The 19,982-nt window shown below is 40.6% G+C and overlaps 1 protein-coding gene across 1 annotated transcript in view; it reads right to left on the bottom strand.

Moving 5' to 3' along the window:
- Positions 1-1,099: 1,099 nt before the first annotated feature.
- Positions 1,100-19,982, bottom strand: part of UBE4A (ubiquitination factor E4A) — a 35,103-nt gene continuing 16,220 nt past the window's right edge. Inside the window, exons 10-20 of the mRNA XM_047070292.1 lie at positions 19,225-19,345; positions 17,385-17,689; positions 15,781-15,913; positions 14,554-14,741; positions 13,067-13,167; positions 12,838-12,951; positions 11,020-11,194; positions 7,530-7,710; positions 6,943-7,090; positions 5,259-5,416; positions 1,100-4,107 (exon numbers count right to left, since the gene is read on the bottom strand). Coding sequence (XP_046926248.1) covers positions 3,978-4,107; positions 5,259-5,416; positions 6,943-7,090; positions 7,530-7,710; positions 11,020-11,194; positions 12,838-12,951; positions 13,067-13,167; positions 14,554-14,741; positions 15,781-15,913; positions 17,385-17,689; positions 19,225-19,345 — 1,754 coding nt within the window. The 3' untranslated portion in view covers positions 1,100-3,977. The remainder of the gene's footprint in view (positions 4,108-5,258; positions 5,417-6,942; positions 7,091-7,529; positions 7,711-11,019; positions 11,195-12,837; positions 12,952-13,066; positions 13,168-14,553; positions 14,742-15,780; positions 15,914-17,384; positions 17,690-19,224; positions 19,346-19,982) is intronic.

Below are 19,982 nucleotides of genomic sequence, written 5' to 3'. Positions count from 1 at the left end.
ATCTGGGAAGACTTCCAGAAAAGACTGAATTGGTGTGTAACAGAAGCTCTCTGCTACACGGTTGAAACTTTATAGTTTAATATGACCGGGAGCAAATATTATAATGTAGGGAAGTGGCATTTGATGAGAAAAACATAATGGTATGTACCCTGGAGAAACCTGAGCAGATCTGATTGATGGAACAGAGGTGGAAAGAAAAATTAGAGGTGATATCAAGGAGCCAGGAGCATCATTTCAGTGCCAAAATCAGCTGCCAAATGTTCCAGAGAAATCAAATTAAGGATGAGAAAGTTAATTTACCAATATGGAAATATTAGAGCAGTTTCAGAAAATTAGGATAGAAACCAGAGTGAGTGAACATGGCTATAAAGGAAGAGGAGTCAGAAAGCTAAATAGGGATGTGGAACATAAATAAGGTAGAGAGAAGATGGAGAATTGATACCTGAAGAGACCAGAAATTGGTGGGATTAGCCTTGGAAGCATGGGGCCTTTTCCATGGATGGGATGATGGGAGAGAAATTTGAAAGTGGAAATTCTGAAGTCTTTATCTTCCCAGTAAAGTGAAAAGGCAAGATCTTCAGTGAGGGCTACGTGAGAGGTCGGAGAAACTGGAGGAAAAAGGTTAAAGTGTGAATTTCTGGACACACAGAAGGGTTGCTGGGCACTGTTGGCAACCACAGATTTGTGTTCACACTGCTCTACTAAAGACTGTCATTTTCCTACAACAGTGGTCTGGAGCTTGGATACTGGAACAGAGGGGAATGACTGGGTTAATCCAGGTTGAGGTCTTACATGGCAGAGGTATAGAAACAAAGGGCAAGACAGGGAACATGGTAGTGAATGATTAAAATGAAAGACCTGGGGTTTAGGCCTGATAAAGAAAAGTGAAGCCAGAAGTGAACTGATTAGGAAAACACATGCCCCAAGACTCATCTGGGTAACTCCAGGACCAGAAGCCTGGTAAGGCAGGTCAGCCAGGTGACACACATTTGATAGCACCTTGAACAGAAGTGAAGGTCAGAGTCCTCTAAAATTTCAAGGGGATTTCTGAAACTGCCACTAGCTTTTCATACCGTAATGAAGGAAGTGATAGCAAAGGTTGTAAGTCAGGTGTTCATTTATTAAATACAAGCTTTGAACAAACACCCCCAGGCAAGTTTGACAAGAAGTAACCTTCCTGGAATGTTTCAAAATACAGTTACGTTGATCAAATTTTATTTCAATCAACCTTTTTGTTGTTTTGTTTTATTTTTTTGTTTACTTGTTTCTAGGTTTTCCTGTGTTGCAGTTAGAGCATGTGCATTATTTCCTCATATGACATCAACAGTGCAGCGTCAGCCTCTCTGGCTTGTAAAGGCACCCAGTAGACTTCTGCTCTGGGCAATGGCTGCTTAGCAACCAGCATCAAATAAAGTAATGAAGCTTTTGTAGACTGTGATACCAAATAGGAACTGGCACCTTCACCTGCACCGGTAAAAAACTTTTAAAGTTTCTTTGTTTTTACATATCCATTAAAAACTATATATATTAAAAAAAAAAAAAAACAACCGAATAAACCAAGATTGCTTGATAAAACCTACTTAAATAATTTTCCAAGTTTAGTTATTATTACCCTCTTGGTAAGCAATACTAGAGCTGATAAAGAGTCTTCATTTTCCTATCATACTCCAGCAAAGCCAGCACTTAAAACTAGGGATATCAGAAAGTCTGCTTGAATAGACTTAGAGCTGCTTCTGAGTTTCAGACAACAAAACATCTCTTCAAGCTTCTGAGCGTGTATATACACCACGGTGTATCAAGATGATAATTTTTTAGTCTCGTTTTTGGGATGTTCTTAAATTAAGGAAAGAAAAAGAAAAAAAGGCACAGAGGACACTTGGTTTCCTAACCAACAGTGGCCTTAAGCTAAACACTTGCTTTTGTGATGAGTTTAAAGATACTCAGCAGCATTAATGGTGCCACAGCCATTCATAAAAAGTTTCAGGAAATAACTTAAAAAAAAAAAAAAAAAGGCTTGCCAGAAAAGGCTTACAATCTGAAGACCACAGAAGTAGAGTACAGACACAGATACAAGAGGCAGCATAGAGGTTGTTAACTAGAAAGCTGCTGGCAACAGCTGCCTTCTGAGGTTTTGTACCCATTTTTACTCCAATTTTGTCCTAAAACTGGTCTTTTCCGCGCTTAAAAAAACAAAACAAAACAAAACATCCTATTACATTGGGTTTGGAAAATAAATGCAAGTAGATAGAAGCTTATTTTTTTATACACAGTTCATTCGCAGAGCAGGAGGTTAATAAATATGAAATGAAGCTCATCTTAAGAAAATAAACAAATCCTGTTAACCCAAGCCTGAAAGGCCCAGGTTGCAGACTAAATTAGTATCTTACATTCTGGCATTTCCAAGAGTCCTAGACTCCTTTTTTTTTTCATTATAAGCAACAGCAACAGGCAACTTTACCTAGTGTGGGATTTCCGCTGATACGAGGTTTTCCAAGTGACACCATCAAAAGCACATCAAGGACTGCTTAGAGCAACTTGTGCTGGAATATCGTACAACTACCATCTTCTCTGAAAGAGGCCACGGTTAAAAATGAAGCAGTGACCCCTGTTTCTAGATTATATCACTCTGTCACTTATGATATATTCAGGCTTACGGGGATAGTGCTGTAGTCCATGGGGGAATGTGCCTCACTTAGCATGGTAAGCTGCACCTTTGAGTAGGGAGCGCGAGCTCAACTTGGACAAGTGGGGCCCATCCACCTGCTAACTACACAGGGCTAAGTGGATATTTAAATTGGCTGTGGACAAGGTTGTGCTCAAATTCCTACTTTGCTAATTGATGATCTAAGGCTGAGTTAGAAGCAGATCTTGGAAATTGGGTCACAGGCCCAAACAAACGTTAACTATATACATGTTATAGTCTCAGAATTTTGTCTAGAATAAGTGTGTCAGTAAACATGGCCACACACTGCATACATCTTACCAAGGAAGAGACAATATAAAGTGGTACTCAGTTTACACTAGACCAATATAAAAATGTACATGGTGTATATATATACTGAGATATGCTGTTGATGAGTGTCTTAAAATGACATTTTTCATGGTTACCATATTTGTTCCCTAACTTTTCTACTCAAGCCTAGTCCTTATAGCAACAGTTTTCTTCCTTTTTTCTTTCACCTCAGAATATTCTGAAGAAAGTGTCAACAATTCACGTCTGTCCTACCAATCCTCCTAAAAATATTATGGGGTATGTATAAGTTTTTGGGTAGTGATAACCCCAGGGGCGATTTCATGGGATCTTTTGAGTTGCAAGAGAACACAAAATTAAGAACTACCAACAGAAATTGCATCAGATTCCTTTTTGAAAATCTCATCTATTATATTCGAAAGTCTACTCAAACATCAAGGTATCTGCTTTTATGTGAAAGGTTATTCTGTAACATGGCGGAGCCGTAACAAGAAAAGGGCTGACATCCGGGTCATGAAGACTAGTAAATAGCTTGACAACATAGGACTTTTTGGTGCTGTCAGCTGTCACTGAAATATGTGACCCCATATACTTAAAAGCCGTGTTCACCAAAGGTGTTCGAGCAGTTCTTGGAAGAACAACAGTAAGATGGCAGGAAGTTTTAGTAGCTGAAGTTAATATAACTTAAGGTAGGAAAAGGAAGAAAAAAGAGTAGGAAGAGAGAACAAAGGGTACAATTAGCAATCGTTTCTAAACTTGGTGCTGCTATAATAAACATAATTTCCTGCAAGCCAGGAGAGCACTGTAAAGTTCTTAGGAATAAATCTAAAGTATCATAATTTGAGCAAGAGCAGTTCTCTAATCTAGTAAAAAAAAAAAAAAAAAAAAAAAAAAAAAAAAAAGAAAGAAAAAGAAAAGGAACAGAACCAAAAAAAGAGAGAAACCACAAACAATTGTTTATCTACACTCTGGGATTGGGTTTTTGGTTCGTTTAGTTCACAGTAATTTATTCAAGTTGCTCCTTTTGTTGTTGTTTCCTCTCTGCGAGCCACCGTTGTATTTTTTCTTTTAGTTCTGTGTTTGGCCGGATCTGGTCCATGGTGAGGGGACTACGGTTAAAGGGATCGGTTTGGTCACTGGGACAAAGAGAGAAAGGGAAAGGGGTTATTTCCGCAAGTTCTGACACCCGGAGCCCAAGCTAGACCAGCTGGTGCATCTCCCTGTGGGACTGAAGCTAGACCGCACTGTGACAGGGTCGAGTGCCGACTTGAGGCCAGAAAGAATGAGATGAGAAAGAGTGGTTTTTGGGTGTTCTGCAGACTCTTTAGCTACGTGGTCTCTCTGCTTCTTAACAAACTTTATTTCGACATTGCTGTTCAGACGATCCTTGATTGGATTTCCCTGAGGCAGGAGAGCCTGTGCGCTCATGTCAGCGTAAAGAGCTGTTTGTAGTTTTAGTGACAGACCCTCGAGACAGTCTAAGATCTTAAGGGATAAAGCCCTGTAGACTGATACCTGAGTTAGTTGGCTGACTGCTACACAAGTCAATGCAGATTATGGTTTCCTGACGGGTAAGAAGTTCTAGTATACTTTAAGGGCTGCTAAGTTTTCTGTCTGTATCCTGAGGCCACAATAAAATATAAGTTTTCACTGACGCTTTGGAAAAGACATACCACCTGGTACAGCTTTATGCATATAGTAAATGCTTAATACCAAATACCATGAAGTCGAAAATCCCTTTTTGCGATGTTTAAGCAACAGTATTTCCTTAAGTTTGGGTCAACTTCTAGAACTTAATTTCTAAGTAGGAAGAGTCTCTCAGTACCCATTTCTATCTAATGTAGCACGTACGGCCTGCAGGTTTGGTGAACCTCGTGGCCACCATGGCTGAGTACCGTAGCAGCAGCAGCGGATGGGTTAACCCATGTGATGGCTACAGTGTACAAACCAAGTTAAACAAAACAAACTGGTCGTTTATATTTTTACAACTGAAATAAAATTAAAACAAGTTTCAGTCAACTTCTACTTCAGGTTGACCTAATTCGTAACATACACTGCCAGAGAGGACTTCCTTAAGGAAATTTCTCAACGGAGTGTCTTGTTGTGGAGGTTTAAATCCTTACCAATCAAGCGATACACCTCTACCGAAATGCCTCCCCAGCTCACTAATAAATCAAGAACGTGGGACACCTACTGGGCGCACAGCTCTCTATTAGGAAACTGCGAAAAGAGGAGAGCAAACAAACGTGCATCTGCTGCCTGGGGCTGCTCTTTGGGGCCGGCATACCTGAGCAGATGTCTGGCAATGGTGGATCTATCCACAGTGACTCTGGAGGATGGCAGCACCACAGGGTCGGACATGAGCGTGCTCATGATGGGATCCAGGAACTCATCGCAGGCGTCTGCGTACGTCTCCTCTTCCTGTTGCTGGAGGTCTGCTAGAGACTAAGCACAAAACCTGGTAGTTAAGGTGACTTCACAGAGTCGCTGAATTCAAAACGCTCACTGACTGTACCTTAATCTTCAAGGGTTATTTTTGGGTGTTCTTTACAGAGACAATGACAATCCTCAGCCTTCCTTTCTACACAAGCCAAGACAGGTATTATAAAAGCGAATTTAACATTCAACCCTAACTCTGAAACTTCAGTTTGCCTCAGCTGCTGGCGGTCATGACTAGAGATGGGTTTAAGTGTTAACAGAAAAAGAAACACATCACATGGGAGATCCTTCTGGCAACAGCCCTACTGTAAGTGTCATAATTGAAAAGGGGATGGTGGGAGGAATTATTTACACAGTGCTCCATCACTCATGCAGTCTACGTATGAAAGGCAGCTTCTGGTTTTAGTTACAAACAGGTATAGGAGGAGTTTAAAGTAGCTTCAACATTTTGATCTCTTCATGACTCTAGTTCCTCAAGAAGCCACCTGGGTAAGCTCTAGGCAAGAAGGAACCCAACTCAAAAAGTAGCTCAAGGAAGGGAACACTGATGTCAGTAAGGAAGATTTGCTTTTTTTTTTTTAAACGGTTTATTTATTTAAAAAAAAATTTTAATGTTTATTTATTTTTGAGAGAGAGAGAGACAGAGACAGAGAGAGACAGAGAGAGTGTGTGAGTGGTGGAGGGGCAGAGAAAGAGGGAGACACAGAATCCGAAGCAGGCTCTAGACTCCGAGCTGTCAGCATAGAGCCCGATGGGGGCTCAAACTCATGAACCGTGAGATCATAACCTGAGTTGAAATCAAGAGTCGGAGGGTTAACTGACTGAGCCACCCAGACAGCACTCTTTTTTTTTTTTTTTAATAAGGAAGGTTTTCTATTAGAGTCGGTGCCATGATTTTCCCTTCTTTGTAATGCTAATGAAGGTCGATCAAACTTCAACCAGAGGGATTAGCTGAATATAAGACAGTATTTTTATCTATCAAATGTATGACTATTCCCATATAAGCCAACTACTAAGTACAAATACAATGAACAGAGAAAATCCATAAAAATCAAACGACTAAAAACAACTGATCTTGAATTCTATTCGAAAAAGTTCTGGGTTAATGACATAGATTTTCAAACCTATTGGTAACACTGTGCAGAAAAGTTTTCATAAAAACAGCCTATAAAAATCTGTACATTCTTCTCTTCCAGTAGAAGTTTCTTAAATCGATTTTCTGTTCTTCCCTCTTGTGTTGACAAGAGAATTAATATGGTAGTGATGATACGATATGGTGATGTGTGGAAGTGCTGAATCACTATATTGTACACCTGAAACTAATACAACATTGTATGTTAACTAACTGGATTTAAAATACAAACTTAAAATAAAAACAAGGTAGTTCTACTTATTCACTGCCTGGCAAGAATCATGTTTGTTTTCTCAAGACAATATCCTTTTTACCCTTTGAAATAGGGTAACCAGAAGAACAGCTGAGTCAACAAAGCGATTTCTATTGAATACATTAATAAACAAATTCTCCTCCTCACCTTGATTCTCTCTGCTAAGTTGCTGAAAGCCACAATCATATTCCCGGGCTTATTTATTTTCTTCAGGACTCGGACTGTCTGTGCAAAGAGAGTTGGGGAATAGGAACGTCCATCCTTGGGCACGGTGGCACAGAAGTTCTCCTCATCCCTGGAAGGTCAGCATCAGAAAAAAACTGAACATCAGAGGGTAGGTCAATGAAGGAGATAACATCTGGGTCGAGGAACAAGGCTCCCCACCACTTACACGCCATGAATGTTCTTTTGATTATAGAAAGATTTCTTCTAGTTTTTAGCAAGGAAGTCTATCAAGTATCCTGCAACCTTAAAAGAATACTGCTTTTCCAAACATTGGTTAAAACTAGTAAAGTTTATCTTTGCACAGATAAAGGCAGAATGTTGAAAAATCTGAACAATGTCCCATAGGTCATACAACACTTCATTATTAAAACTACATAAAATTCCTTCATCTAACCAACTAGAAATGGACCATTTTTCTATTCGCACATAATCACCAGTCATTCCATTATCAAAATCCCAAATTAAAACATTAACATTCCCTCTGGGTTGCCCAGTTAAATCTCAGGTACCCAAGATTTAAGTAGATAGTGCAGATATCTGATACGAGCTGCTGGGGTTTGAAGTCAAATTCACTGAAGTCCTTGACTTTTAAGGCCCCCATCTTGGGGCCAACCAGGTGCTGCAGGAAGTAGTTCAACATGGAGATGATGCGCTCAGCCAGGAAAGGATGCACAAAGAGTGATTTGATCTCTAGAAAAAAAGGCAAAGTCTATGAAAACTCAACCTATAAACCATCTTTTATTATGTCTTAGAGTTTCATTTGGAGACCTCTGGGAAATAGTTTTTAAATTATACAAGTAATACATTTTCATTGCAGTTGTGTTAGAGAACTGCGGTGAGCAACAACAAAATACAAACCTAGCACCCAGAAATAAACACTGTTAACATTTTGCTAATACTTCCTTTTAGCTTTTGTCCATATTTACATACACATTTTTAAAACAAAATGATTATCATGGTGTACATATTCTGTAACTTACTTTTTCAGTTAACTATATCATAACTATCTTACCATTTTAGTAAATGTATGTTCCTGTGTTGTCCAACATGGTAGCCACTGGCCCCATGAGGCTATTTAATTTAAAATTCAGTCTCTCAGTCACACTAACCACACTGCAAGTGTTCAACAGCCACACATGGCTAGTATCTACAGTATTAGTCCAGATTTACAGAGCATTTCCATCAGACAGACTTCTGCCGAATAGCAATGATTTGCACTTCTTTAAAAAAAGTATTTATTTTTTGAGAGACGGAGAGTGAGAGAGCAAGCACGTGCACAAGCCAGGGAGGGTCAGAGAGAGAGGGAGGGAGAGAGACTGCAAGCAGGCTCCGCGCCGTCAGCACAGACAGAGCCCGACGCGGGGCTCGAACTCATGAACTGTGAGATCACGACCTGAGCCAAAACCAAAAGTCAGATGCTCCACCAACTAAGCCACCCGGAGCCCCTGCACTCTTTTTAACGACCACATAGTTTTGCAGTGTGCGATTTCACCTTACGTTATTCATCTTTATTGCTAGCCATTCTACTATAAGCACTTCACTTATTTGTATTTATTGAAAAAAAGATTTTATTCTTAAGTCATCTCCACACCCAGCATGGGGCTCCACCTCACAGCCCTGACACCAAGTTGCAGCGCTCCGTCGACTGAACCAGCCGGGCGCCCCAGCATTTCACTTATTGATGAATTTCACTGTGTACATATTTCGTAGACTTACTACTTCCTTACAATGAATTTTTAAGGAATTGCTAGGGCAAAAGACATAAACTCCACAGAAATTTAAAACAAAACATTAACACTTGTCAGGTTTTAAGAAGCCAAACAGCACGATATGGCTTGCTTAGTACTACTGGTTCTGGATCTTATAATTTTAGTCACTGTCAATATTGACACCACTACTGATGAGAGTTTAACTCTTACTTCCTGTCTCTCTTTCATAAATACAAATCCTCCCAGTATATAGTCATTAAGATTATATAAATATCATTCACAGTAGAGTGACATAGTGTCCTAATGATTACGTATATAAAGTAATACATATACAGTTTTTAATAGAACTATTAACAAATTGGCTTGCTTATTTTTAGAGTACCAATCACTCAATCTTCCTAAACTCTCCCCAAGAAATGTAAAGCTCTCGATAGGATCATTTCTAGCCCTTCGTTTTCGAACTGCTCCTTCTGGAAGCTCCCATCTGGACTCCTGGCTCTATAGGCCTGCTGTGTGGTGGTCACACAAGCTCCTTTTACCATCATCCTGGGCACTTCTCTCGTGTCTCCCTTAGGGGATTCCACCTTCCTCCTTCTGGGTTTACTCTCTCACTTTAATGGAGAAGATCTTTTTGTAGCTTCTCAAGAAAAGAGTATTCTGGAAGTAAATCTGACACCTTCATGTCTAAAAATGTCCTCAGGTTCACCATCAAACAGAAGTGATAATTTGGCTGGCTAGAATTCTAGGCTGCAAAACTATTTTCCATGAGGAGTGTGTGCCAGCTTCCATTGTCACTGCTATGAAAATCAAAGACATTTCATACTTAAACCATTGACATGACCGGACTTTTCTCTGGGACCCTTTAGGATCTTCTCTTTACCTTGATTTCCTGTCACAATAACACCTTGGTGTGAAAATTTAAAAATTCCTTGTGTTGGGCACATGATGGGTCTTTCAGTGTAGAAGCTTTTAGTCTTTGAGAAATTTTGGTATTATTCTTTGATAATTTCCTCCACTCCATTTTTCTCTTTTAAGACTTTCTACATTGATCCTTTATTTTCTTATCCTTTCCATTCTAAGTCTCTCTGTTCTGCTTTCATGGAACAGCCCCTTAAGTCGATCTTTTAACCATTCTGACAGGTAAAAATTACTTGTCATATTTTTAATGTCCAAGAGCTCTTTCTTGTTCTTGAAATAATTCTTTGTTCTTGCTTTATGGATGTTGTATCTTCTCTTATCCCTCTGAGATTATAAAGATTTTTTTTATTTTTTTAAATTTATTAAAAAAAATTTTTTTTTAACGTTTATTTATTTTTGAGAGACAGAGAGAGACAGAGCATGAGTGGGAGAGGGGCTGAGAGAGAGGAGACACAGAATCTGAAGCAGGCTCCAGGCTCTGAGTTGTCAGCACAGAGCCTGACACGGGGCTCGAACTCACAGACCGTGAGATCACAGCCTGAGCCGAAGTCGGATGCTCAACCAACTGAGCCACCCAGGCGCCCCTAAAGATTTTTTTTTTTAAGTTTTCATCAAATATCTATGTTTCATGTTGGAGGATTTCCTCAAATGTCTGGTGATCCTTGGTTATCATTTTACATGTAATCAATATAAAATTATTAATGAAATATTTTACATTAAAAATACTAAGTCTTGAGGTGTTTTATGTATCTCAATTCAGACTAGCCACATTTATTTATTAAAAAACAATTTTTATTCATTTGGCAAGGGGGGGTAGAATCCCAGGCAGTCTCCACGTTGTCAGGGCAGAGCCTGCTGTGGGGCTCGAATTCATGAAACTGTGAGATCATGACTTGCAACGAAATCAAGAGTTGGATGCTCAACTGCCTGAGCCACCCAGGTGCCCCCAGACTAGCCCAATTAAAAATGTCCAACAGCTACATGTGGCAAGTGGCTACTGAATTGGGACACTAGCTCTAGAGGGAGTGGAGATAAATGTGGACCTACCACATTTAACCAGAGTTCAAGAATATTCTTCAGGTTAACACACACGCACACACGCACACACACACACTCACACTCCCCCACATATATTTATATGGCTACCTTGTCCTCAAGAAAAATCATACCAACTTATGCTTTCTGGTAGCGGTGTGAGGGTGAACATTTCCCATGTCAACAATGGGCATCTTGAAGCTTCTCTAGTGATTCATTTCCCGATGGAGCACACATCACCAGAGTCTGAACTCTTGGTTTCATCTGGGCTGATCCCTCACATGAAGCAGGTCTTGACCACTGGACTTTTTGGGAAGACAGTGCTTTGGGTCCTTACCTGATGTCAGAAAGGCAAGGGTACCAATTGTTTCATTGGACATGATGTTATGGAAACGTGCCAGCTGTCCAAACATCTGCAGGCCAGCCTCCTTCTCTCGGCGGGCTTCTGGAGTCAGACTATCCCATTCGCCTCGGTCTTTCTCAATCTGTTGAATCTTTATCTTGCTCAGATACTACAGAAATCAGAGGTGAAACGTATCAGAGACGAAAGTGCATTTGAAGGGAAGATGGTACTTAAGTGGTTCTGCTTAAAATCTAGTTTACTAAGTTGGGAAAACCAGGCACTATGCGAGAAACACGAGCCTTTATTTCTCAGCATAGGGCTGGAGCTCTATATAGACGGAGCTTGGGTCGACTTACGGGTAGTTCTAGTCTGCACAGTATGGCCTGTGAAGTAGAAAGGGGGGTAAATAGTGTAATGTAGGAAACCTAGGCAAAAATAAACAGGCTGAAGTGAAAAAAAGAATGAATCCTTCCTGAAAAATGGAAAACAAAACAAAACAAAAAACCAGACTCCAAAACTGCCTATCAAAAAACAAAGCTCTATCAAATATGCAAGCTGTCTGGAAGGAGAAGCATAAATATTAAACACTGTCTACTTCTCATTCTTACAGTCCTATGACAATGCCATCTGGTGTCATTCTCTGTGTCACATGGCTCTCGCTTAGAAGGGGCTGTTTCTTACAGGACTTGTTCTTGTTTTCTAAGAAAACCTATCTAAAATCTCAAAGTATGGGCTTATGAAAAAAGCAGGAGCTTTTCTCACAAATTAAAGACAAGTTACTGGGGTGCTGCTAATCACTCTGAGGACCTTGTGTCTGTTCAACAGACTACCTTCACTGTTCACCAGCTTCCTCTCCCTTTGGGTCACTGCCTTATGTATCTGACACCTGTCACAGAGAAGGGAGAGTTTTAATAGTAGCAATAAGCAGCTCCGTAAGGGGTGGGTAAGGATATGATGCACTGAAGTTGCTGACAGGCACCCTGGTGTATACTTTGGGAAACTTATGTTTCAAATATGGAGGCCATGGACAGAGGGCGTATTGGTGACTTGGTAGTGTTTATGTGAAAAAATAACCTAAACCAGAGATTTTTTCGCCCCCCCAAATAGTGGTGCAAAAATCAGGATCTTTTAGGAAAGGGATAAGAATCATTGCCTGTGTGAGTCACTGTTACTGATGAGATGGGATGGAAGGTGGCTGAAAGTCACTGACCAAACGCAAGGTCCTCTTGATTTCTTTTTGTGGTGCTGGCCTGATGAATCCTGCCAGTGTACCTTATTTTGGCCTCATCACACTTTCTTCTACCTTGTTTTCGTTTTCGTTTTTAAAGTTTATTTACTTATTTTGAGAAAGAGCACACATGTATGCATGAGTGGGGGAGGGGCAGAGAGAGGGAGAGTGAGAATCCCAAGCAGGCTCCTTCCTCACTGTCAGTGCAGAGCCCGACTTGGAGGTTGATCCCAAGAATCATGGGATCATGGCCTGAGCCAAAATCAAGAGTTGGACGCTTAACCAACCGAGCTCCCCAAGCTCCCCAACACACTTTCTTTTCCACTCTGCCAAAATATCATCCTAGCTTACGAGGCTTCAATGGCCCGTGATCTTGATCTCTAATGGAACGACACCTATCAAGCTCTGCAATGGCAAGGTGGGTGGTACACTACTACTCAGAAATTTTTGGTGTCCAAACTGCTACTAGGGGCATAAGGATTACTCTATTATAATTTGATGGTAAAAAGTATGTACTGATCATTATTTGATGAATTAGGGGCAGTTAAATACGTTTTAAAAATTATTTCTTTATCTATTCTCACCTGTATGGCTTCATCCAGAAGGAAGATGGCATCGTTCATTAGCAGGTTAAGAAAGCGGAGGAAAAGTGGGGGATTCATGGCTTCTAAATTCTTTGAGGCATAGTCAGCCAGATCCTGTAAGTCCCAGCCCAAGACAAAAGCATTTTAGGACTGAACCAAAACTCACTGGGACTTATCTGAAGTAAAACTCTGGGTCAATCAGCTTTGGCTTCAGTGAAAGCTCTCTCACCTTAATGCTCTCTCGATAGGTATCCGTTCCCCACATATACCTTAGGATAGGATACATGGGACGTCGGTAATTAAACTTCTGTTCAAACTGATGGGGGTCTCCTGGAAAAGGGCAAGAGCAAAAACCCAGCAAAGGTAGTGCTATTAGAGAAAGAGTAAGAGCTTATGTCCACGTGGAGCTATTTTATTTCATTCTGAATGTGTCAAAACTACTGGCAAAATCTGCCCTGGGGAGTTTATAAAGGCCCAGAGTTACAGCCAAGTGTTTATTTCCTTACTGACAGAACAAGAGGGAGACAGATGTAAAGGGTACCTTATGCTGAAAAGGACATGGTCTAAGTTGTAGAATAAAAGCCAGGGGAAACAAAGGCCTCAATATCCAAATGTAGAGTACTTTCAGACTTTGAATGAGGCCTCTGAACTGGCCACTGTGGCAGTGGCAGTGACAATTGTTGCAAAATGGGAAACTAAGTAATGCCCACATTCTTCATGGCTAACATCCAAGCTGTGAAACCAACTGGTAAATCAGGTCAGGGGCTAAAAACCTGATGCTTACACTGTTTTGACCTATCAGAGGAACCACTTGATCTCCGTAGCTTGGGTCATATAATAAAAGAAGAACATGGGATTTGTAGTCAGAACATCTAGGCTCCACTTAATACAAGTCTTTTAACATTTTGAACTTGCAAATTCAGAAATAAAACAGGAATTGTTAATACATTCTCTACCAGTGCAAGTGAAGGGCTGAAATGGTTATGTGAGTTAAATGCAGTACCTTATTGTGTGACAGTGTATGTATTATGAAGGTTTACATGCACTATGTCAGTCATCACTTCAACCCGTTTTATGGATGAGGAAACTAAGGCTCAGAGGTGAGCAAGTGACAAAACCAAAATCCAAATAGGAAAGGCAGTCAGTACAATGTTAAATGTCTCTTTAAATGTTAGTCATATTTATTACTGAATGGTAGGACATCTCTTTTAAAGGGGGTCTTAAATAACCGCTTAACATATACTGTTTACTGAGATGGGGTAGTTTACTCTTGATCTCAGGGTCATGAGTTTGAGGCCGATGTTGGAGATAGAGTTTACTGAAAAACAAGGGAAAAAAAAAAAAAAAAAAGAACCATCCCACTATTCTGCAATTATGAGGCACAAAAAAATAAAGACCTAGGTTGTGATCGGACAGCCTGCTTTGTTTGAGCATGATTAAATCAAGCATATAATAAAATTGGTAAGAGCATATGTTTTGATGTGAGACAGAATCAAACGGATTCTACCACGTGGTTGTAAGAGACAGACAATTCATCTTCTCGAGCACTCACATCCTTATATGTACAATGAAGACAGTACAGGAAAACTTGCCAGATGGTGACAAATTAATGAGGCAATGTAAAAAAAAAAAAACAAAAAAAGCACTCAGCATCAAGACCGGCACATAGCAGATATTCAATAAATGACGGCGCTTCTCAGTTCTAGGCTGTGTTACCTGTAAACTCAATGTCCACAAAGACCTTGATTAGAGCTTCTGCAAGGTGGGGTGCATAGGGAAAGTTGCAGAACACACGTTTCCGGTGGAACACACTGGATACCAAGGGGTTTGGGGTCTGATCCAGGTGAGGCATCACTGCTTCCAATACCTCAGCCAGTTTGGCCCTCAGGTGGGGATTCTTCATCCTGCAAAAAGGGCGGAAAGCAAGATGAGCAGGTAGAGAACTTACCTCTCAAATTCATGACTATTTCCTCCACATGAGGAGCCAAACACCCTCTATCACTGTTACAGAGAAAAACAAGACTCTGAAGTTTCAAGTCTTGGCAATTTCTGGGGGGGATAATGCAGGGTACATCATTCAACTTTTGAGATAACAGCTCACCAAGTATGAGGATGAGTACTTAAGTTTCTATTTAATATGTACTTGTCTATAATAATCCATTGTTTACTGCCTACTATTCTCTGACAGTTTCACTGAAGATAAACTCGCCTTCCTAAGCTTTCTGAGAAAAAGGTCCGGGATGCAGTTATTCTAGGTTACTGTTATATAACGCATCCCACATGTACCTAATAAACACCTGTTGACTCAGGATTTTTCATTAGGTCTGCTCAGCTCAGCAAAGGACTGGCTTCTACCTACTTCTCACTGATGTGGCTCAGGGGACTATGCATCATTTTCTTTGTGTAGAAATCTTCACTTATGTACACAGCTTCCTTTGGCCTAGATACCAAAACAAAACAAAACAAAACAAAACAAAAAACAAAAAACCCAGAGAAGCAACTCTACAGGTCAGTGAGCATCTTTCTTTGAGAAAGAGGACCAGAAGCTATAAATGAAAAGATGAGATCAGAAAGCATCTACATATGTTTACTACCCATGCAACTCAGAATTTCAAGGGTAAACTTTGTTAGCATACAATTATTAGCTCATTAGAAGCTGCCTGCCACTGGTAAGGTTTCTGGCATTAAGGGAACTATTTTAACCAGGGACTAGCAGTGGAACTCCCATCAGGTATCTTACATGCAGGTTCAAATTCTCTGTGGGCGAAGTCCTTTGCTTATTGTGCCTCTCAAGGGTGGGATTTGTGGGCTACCCATAAGGATGGCCACGTGATTCATTAATGCTAACACAACTTCTGAAGGCAACCCCTTATGATTCAGGCGTGTGCGTTGCTTGGTTTTGCACCTCTAAACAGTGTCAGAGCCAAGCTCTCAGCCTTTCACCTTTCTATGCTTCCAGTGAAAATGGTGATAAAGTGGAGGACATGTTCCAGGGAATCTGCTGACGTCTCCAAGATGTCATCAGCAAAGCGGCGGAGAAAAATGAGGAAGTCACCCAAGTTATCTGCAAAAAATTCTGAAAGAGAAAATACTCACTGTAATTAGTGAAACACCTAACTTTCTGTACTAAGCAATATAGAAATTCCTTCCTTTTGCTCTACCCAGTAAAGGTTAAAAAATCCCAAATGTTTTGTAGATGCTAGGAATGGTGACCAGTTCATAAGTGTAGAATCTCCTTTAAATCTAAGTCAATTTTTATTTCTATCCTAGTAAATATGAGAATAGCAGAGACACAAAATACTGTTAAACGCACCAGTGCAATTTAAGAAACTACACTGATTTACATTCTTTTCCATACTCAAGGTTAACTGTGCATTGAATAACCTTTTATTTATTTATTTAAGCTTATTTATTTATTTATTTATTTATTTATTTATTTAGAGAAAACGAACAAGCTGGGGAAGGACAGAGAGAGGGGGACAGAGGATATGAAGTGGGCTCTATGCCGACAGCAGAGAACCCAATGCGGGGCTCGAACTCAAGAGCCAAGCCGTGAGATCATGACCTGAGCTGAAGTCGGACACTCAACCGACTGAGCCACCTAGGCGACCCCACGATCTTTAATAAAGATGAATACATTAGATTAGATGACTATAGTCATCAGTCTCCAGGATGGTCCTCCAATTATATTTGCTTCCTGGCATTCATGCCCTTGTGTGTCCCCTCCTACACTCTTCTAGGGTAGAAGCATACAGAAGCAATGGTGTATCATTTCTATGGTTAGGTTATAAAAGCCTATAGCTTCCATTTTGGTCACTAGCTCTGGAGAAAGCCAGCTGCCATATTACGAACAGTGTGACCTGGAAAGGAGGCAATCAGGGTTTGCCAACAACCACATGACCAGGCTTGTAAGCAGATCCTCCAGTCCTGGTCGAGTCCTCATATTCCTGTGGCCCTGACTGACAGCTTGGCTGCAACCTCCTAAAAGACCCAGAGGCAGAACCATGAGGCCAAGCCACTCCTGGATTCCTGATCCTCAGAAAACTGTGTGAGATAATGTTTGTTTTAAGGTGCTACGTTTTAGGGTGATTGGTTACTCAGCAACAGATAACCGATACAGCGATCAACAACACATAACCTGATCTTCATGGACAATATCGGCCAACTCCACACCAACAAACCTCCCTTGTGGGTTAACCAACAGGAGGTGATTTTTTTTTTCCCTCTGAAGAATAGCACTGGGCGAGGCATGCAGATAAATTTGTATGCTGAACAACAAAAACAACATGAATGCTAAGACTAAACAGCTCTGAAAACCCTGGCTGCACTTAATCCTTTGAAGATTATTTTCTAGTACACAAAGAAGTGGGGACACACGGCTGAGGAAAAAGCTGTTAGTTCTCCCATACTTCGACCAGTAGATAGTAGCTACATATTTGTTTCTCCAAGAACAGTGGAAAGGGTATTTTGAGGATTAAACTTCTGAAGTGACCCAGTTAAACTCAGACAGTTATAAATAGGCAGTTCCCGAGGGAGAGCCTGCTTACCTGGCACATAAGCCAAAGAGCTGTAGCCATCTGGCAAAGGAAAAGTTAGCTCTATTGGCTGTGAGCCCTCATTGCCTATGGCCAGCTGAACGAGTAGAACAGCCATGGACACCTGCAAATTCAGACAATTTTGGAGCATCTGTGGCTCGGTCATGGCAGTCTTGGTAGAAAGATAGATGGTCATCAGTCGTTCAAACTGCTCACGAAGGTTGTCAGCAGCAGGGCTAGAACTCTGCTGAGCATCCCGCCAGGCAACCTGCAGCCGATGCAGATTTTGGTTGATTTTTACCATCTGATCATGCAACCTGCCCCCAAGAAAGCAGAAGACACCGGGTCAGGAGCCTCATATAGGACAGCTGAGTACAGACTGTTGGAAAAACAAGTCCTCATTTACTTATTCTAGTATTCTCTTTTAGGATATAGGGCGCTGCAATCGCGATGACACAAAAGGCACTCACAAAAATCGCTGACAGGGCAGGGGACATAGCATCGGGAAAATGTTACCCGGTATTTGACATAAATGACGCTAATTACAAATAGCACACTTCAGCTGAAATGCACAGTCCAAAGAACAGCAGCTTGGCTGGACAGGGAGTAGAAGGGGCTGTTATCACGTAAAATGACTATGAGACCAAGTACGAAAGGCCTAGCAGGATACTTCGACGCTGTACCGTTCCAATGATTCTACTTGGATGTGGTTATATGGACAGTCTTTCTACGGTTAGTTGAGAACTAAAGCTGGTGAAAGAGGCCTCTAGATTAGTAACGACCACATATAAACCGGCAGCCACCCGGGGTGCAACCTGAGAACAGCTTCCATGCCTCTGCTGTTTGACATGAAATTGTTCTTCACAAAGGGTCAGCCAAATGTTCTCTAATGAAAGGAAGCCCCATAATTCAATGTTATGGATAGCTGTCTCTATGGGTACAGTCCAAAGCCATCTTCTTTGGTCCTACAGATAGCGTCTAGGGTTAGCTAGCCAATATGGGGGAAACCAGATGACATTCATTCCTGGGTCTGAAGCTAGGTGATTGAACAGGCTGAACACAAGCTGCATTGTTATCTAGTACCTCATTTAAAACGTTAATGATAGGGACAGAAAAACTATCTGATAAAGATATAATCTCATTTTTCTAGAGATTTGCTGAGGTTTAAAACATGCTCTGTGCCCATGTAAGTATCCCGAAAAGACACTAAAAACTGCTATCCTCAGGAACTCTTCCTACCGACTGTTATCATCTTTCTTCCCTTAGTTATACTTGCACTCACAATCAGTTAAACCAGAGGGGTGAAAATCAGAGAATGACTTGTGGCCAGCCAGAACCAGAACCATTTTTGGAAGTCAGACATTCTAGTTCTTAAATGTTCCCACTTCTAGAATCCTTTTGATCTTTGATCTTTTGTGGTCCTACTCATCTTACTGGAATCCCATACAAACATCTTTAATTTTGTCAATTTTGTCCCTGTATCAGAGAGTAGAGCTTTGTCTTTTTTCCATCAGGAGTAGTAAGTCATGAAAATTCAAGAACAGGAAGTGGAAAGTTAAAAGAAAACAATTCCACTATCACAGATCACAACAGGAAGACAGCGATTTACAAAATTTCAAGTTTAGAGAACAATAGTAGTGCGTCTTTACTTTTTGAGAAGTGTAGCAGGTCAAGAATGAAAAGTAAATTCAGGTTATTTGGATAAAGCCAATTCATGTAAACACAAACGCATACAACCACCATTCCTATGAGATCCTAATGGGAGCGTGCAGAATAAAGGGAGACTCACTTTCAACCTCCTGGTTATCAATGCCACGAAACAGTTCTTTCTTAATCATATCAGAACAGTTACCTGTGAAATCCCAAGTACAAGGTGTACTCTGTCAGGACAAGGTTCTCCGTCACAAGGTTGTAGTTCTGGGGAAACTTTGGCTCCTGCACAGCTGGGATCAAACAAGTTTCTTTGTCCAAACCTCAAAGAGGGTAAAAGGAACAGTAAATGACTTGGCACGGACTTCTGTCTGGGGTCTCCAGTGTCCCCTTCCTCTAGCTCAACTTCCATACCGCTATCAGTGAGGATTTAAAAAAAAAAAAAAATTTTTTTTTTTTTTGTTTTTGTTAGTAATTTCTTTTAAAAAACAAACATAGAAAACACTGGAGTTTTTCCCAGTGATAGACAGTGGATCATCTGTATGTATTTGTGCTTTTCTGTATTTAAGATTATTTGCTTTTGAGCAGGTATAGCTTTTATAATTAGAAGAGTCACAAAACAGAGAGAATACACCAAAATTAGGAGTGATTCGTTTTTTCTTTTTTTTTTAAAGAGTGATTCATTTTGAATGACTTATATTTTGATTTCTCTGCATTGTTTTCTCCAAACCGGCCCCAATATTCTCCCTCCCTCATTTCCTGCCAATTCCCATATCCCTGCCCCAAATGCCTTTCCCCCCTGTTCTAGACCCACTGAGCTTCCCACTATTCCCCAGCCAGGCCTTTCATAGCTTTGTACCTTCATACTTTAAACCCAACTCATCTTTCCAGACTCGGCCACGAAGACTTCCACCTTCTGTAGAATTTACTACTCAGTCCTTCCTCTGTGCTCCCATAGTT

Source organism: Lynx rufus, unplaced genomic scaffold (assembly GCF_022079265.1).
Source record: "Lynx rufus isolate CCGP_SWC_20201006 ecotype Redwood Valley unplaced genomic scaffold, mLynRuf1.p SCAF_9, whole genome shotgun sequence".
Lineage (NCBI taxonomy): Eukaryota > Metazoa > Chordata > Mammalia > Carnivora > Felidae > Lynx > Lynx rufus.
Note: the sequence above shows the minus strand (reverse complement) of the source record. Positions and strands in the feature narration are given on the sequence as shown.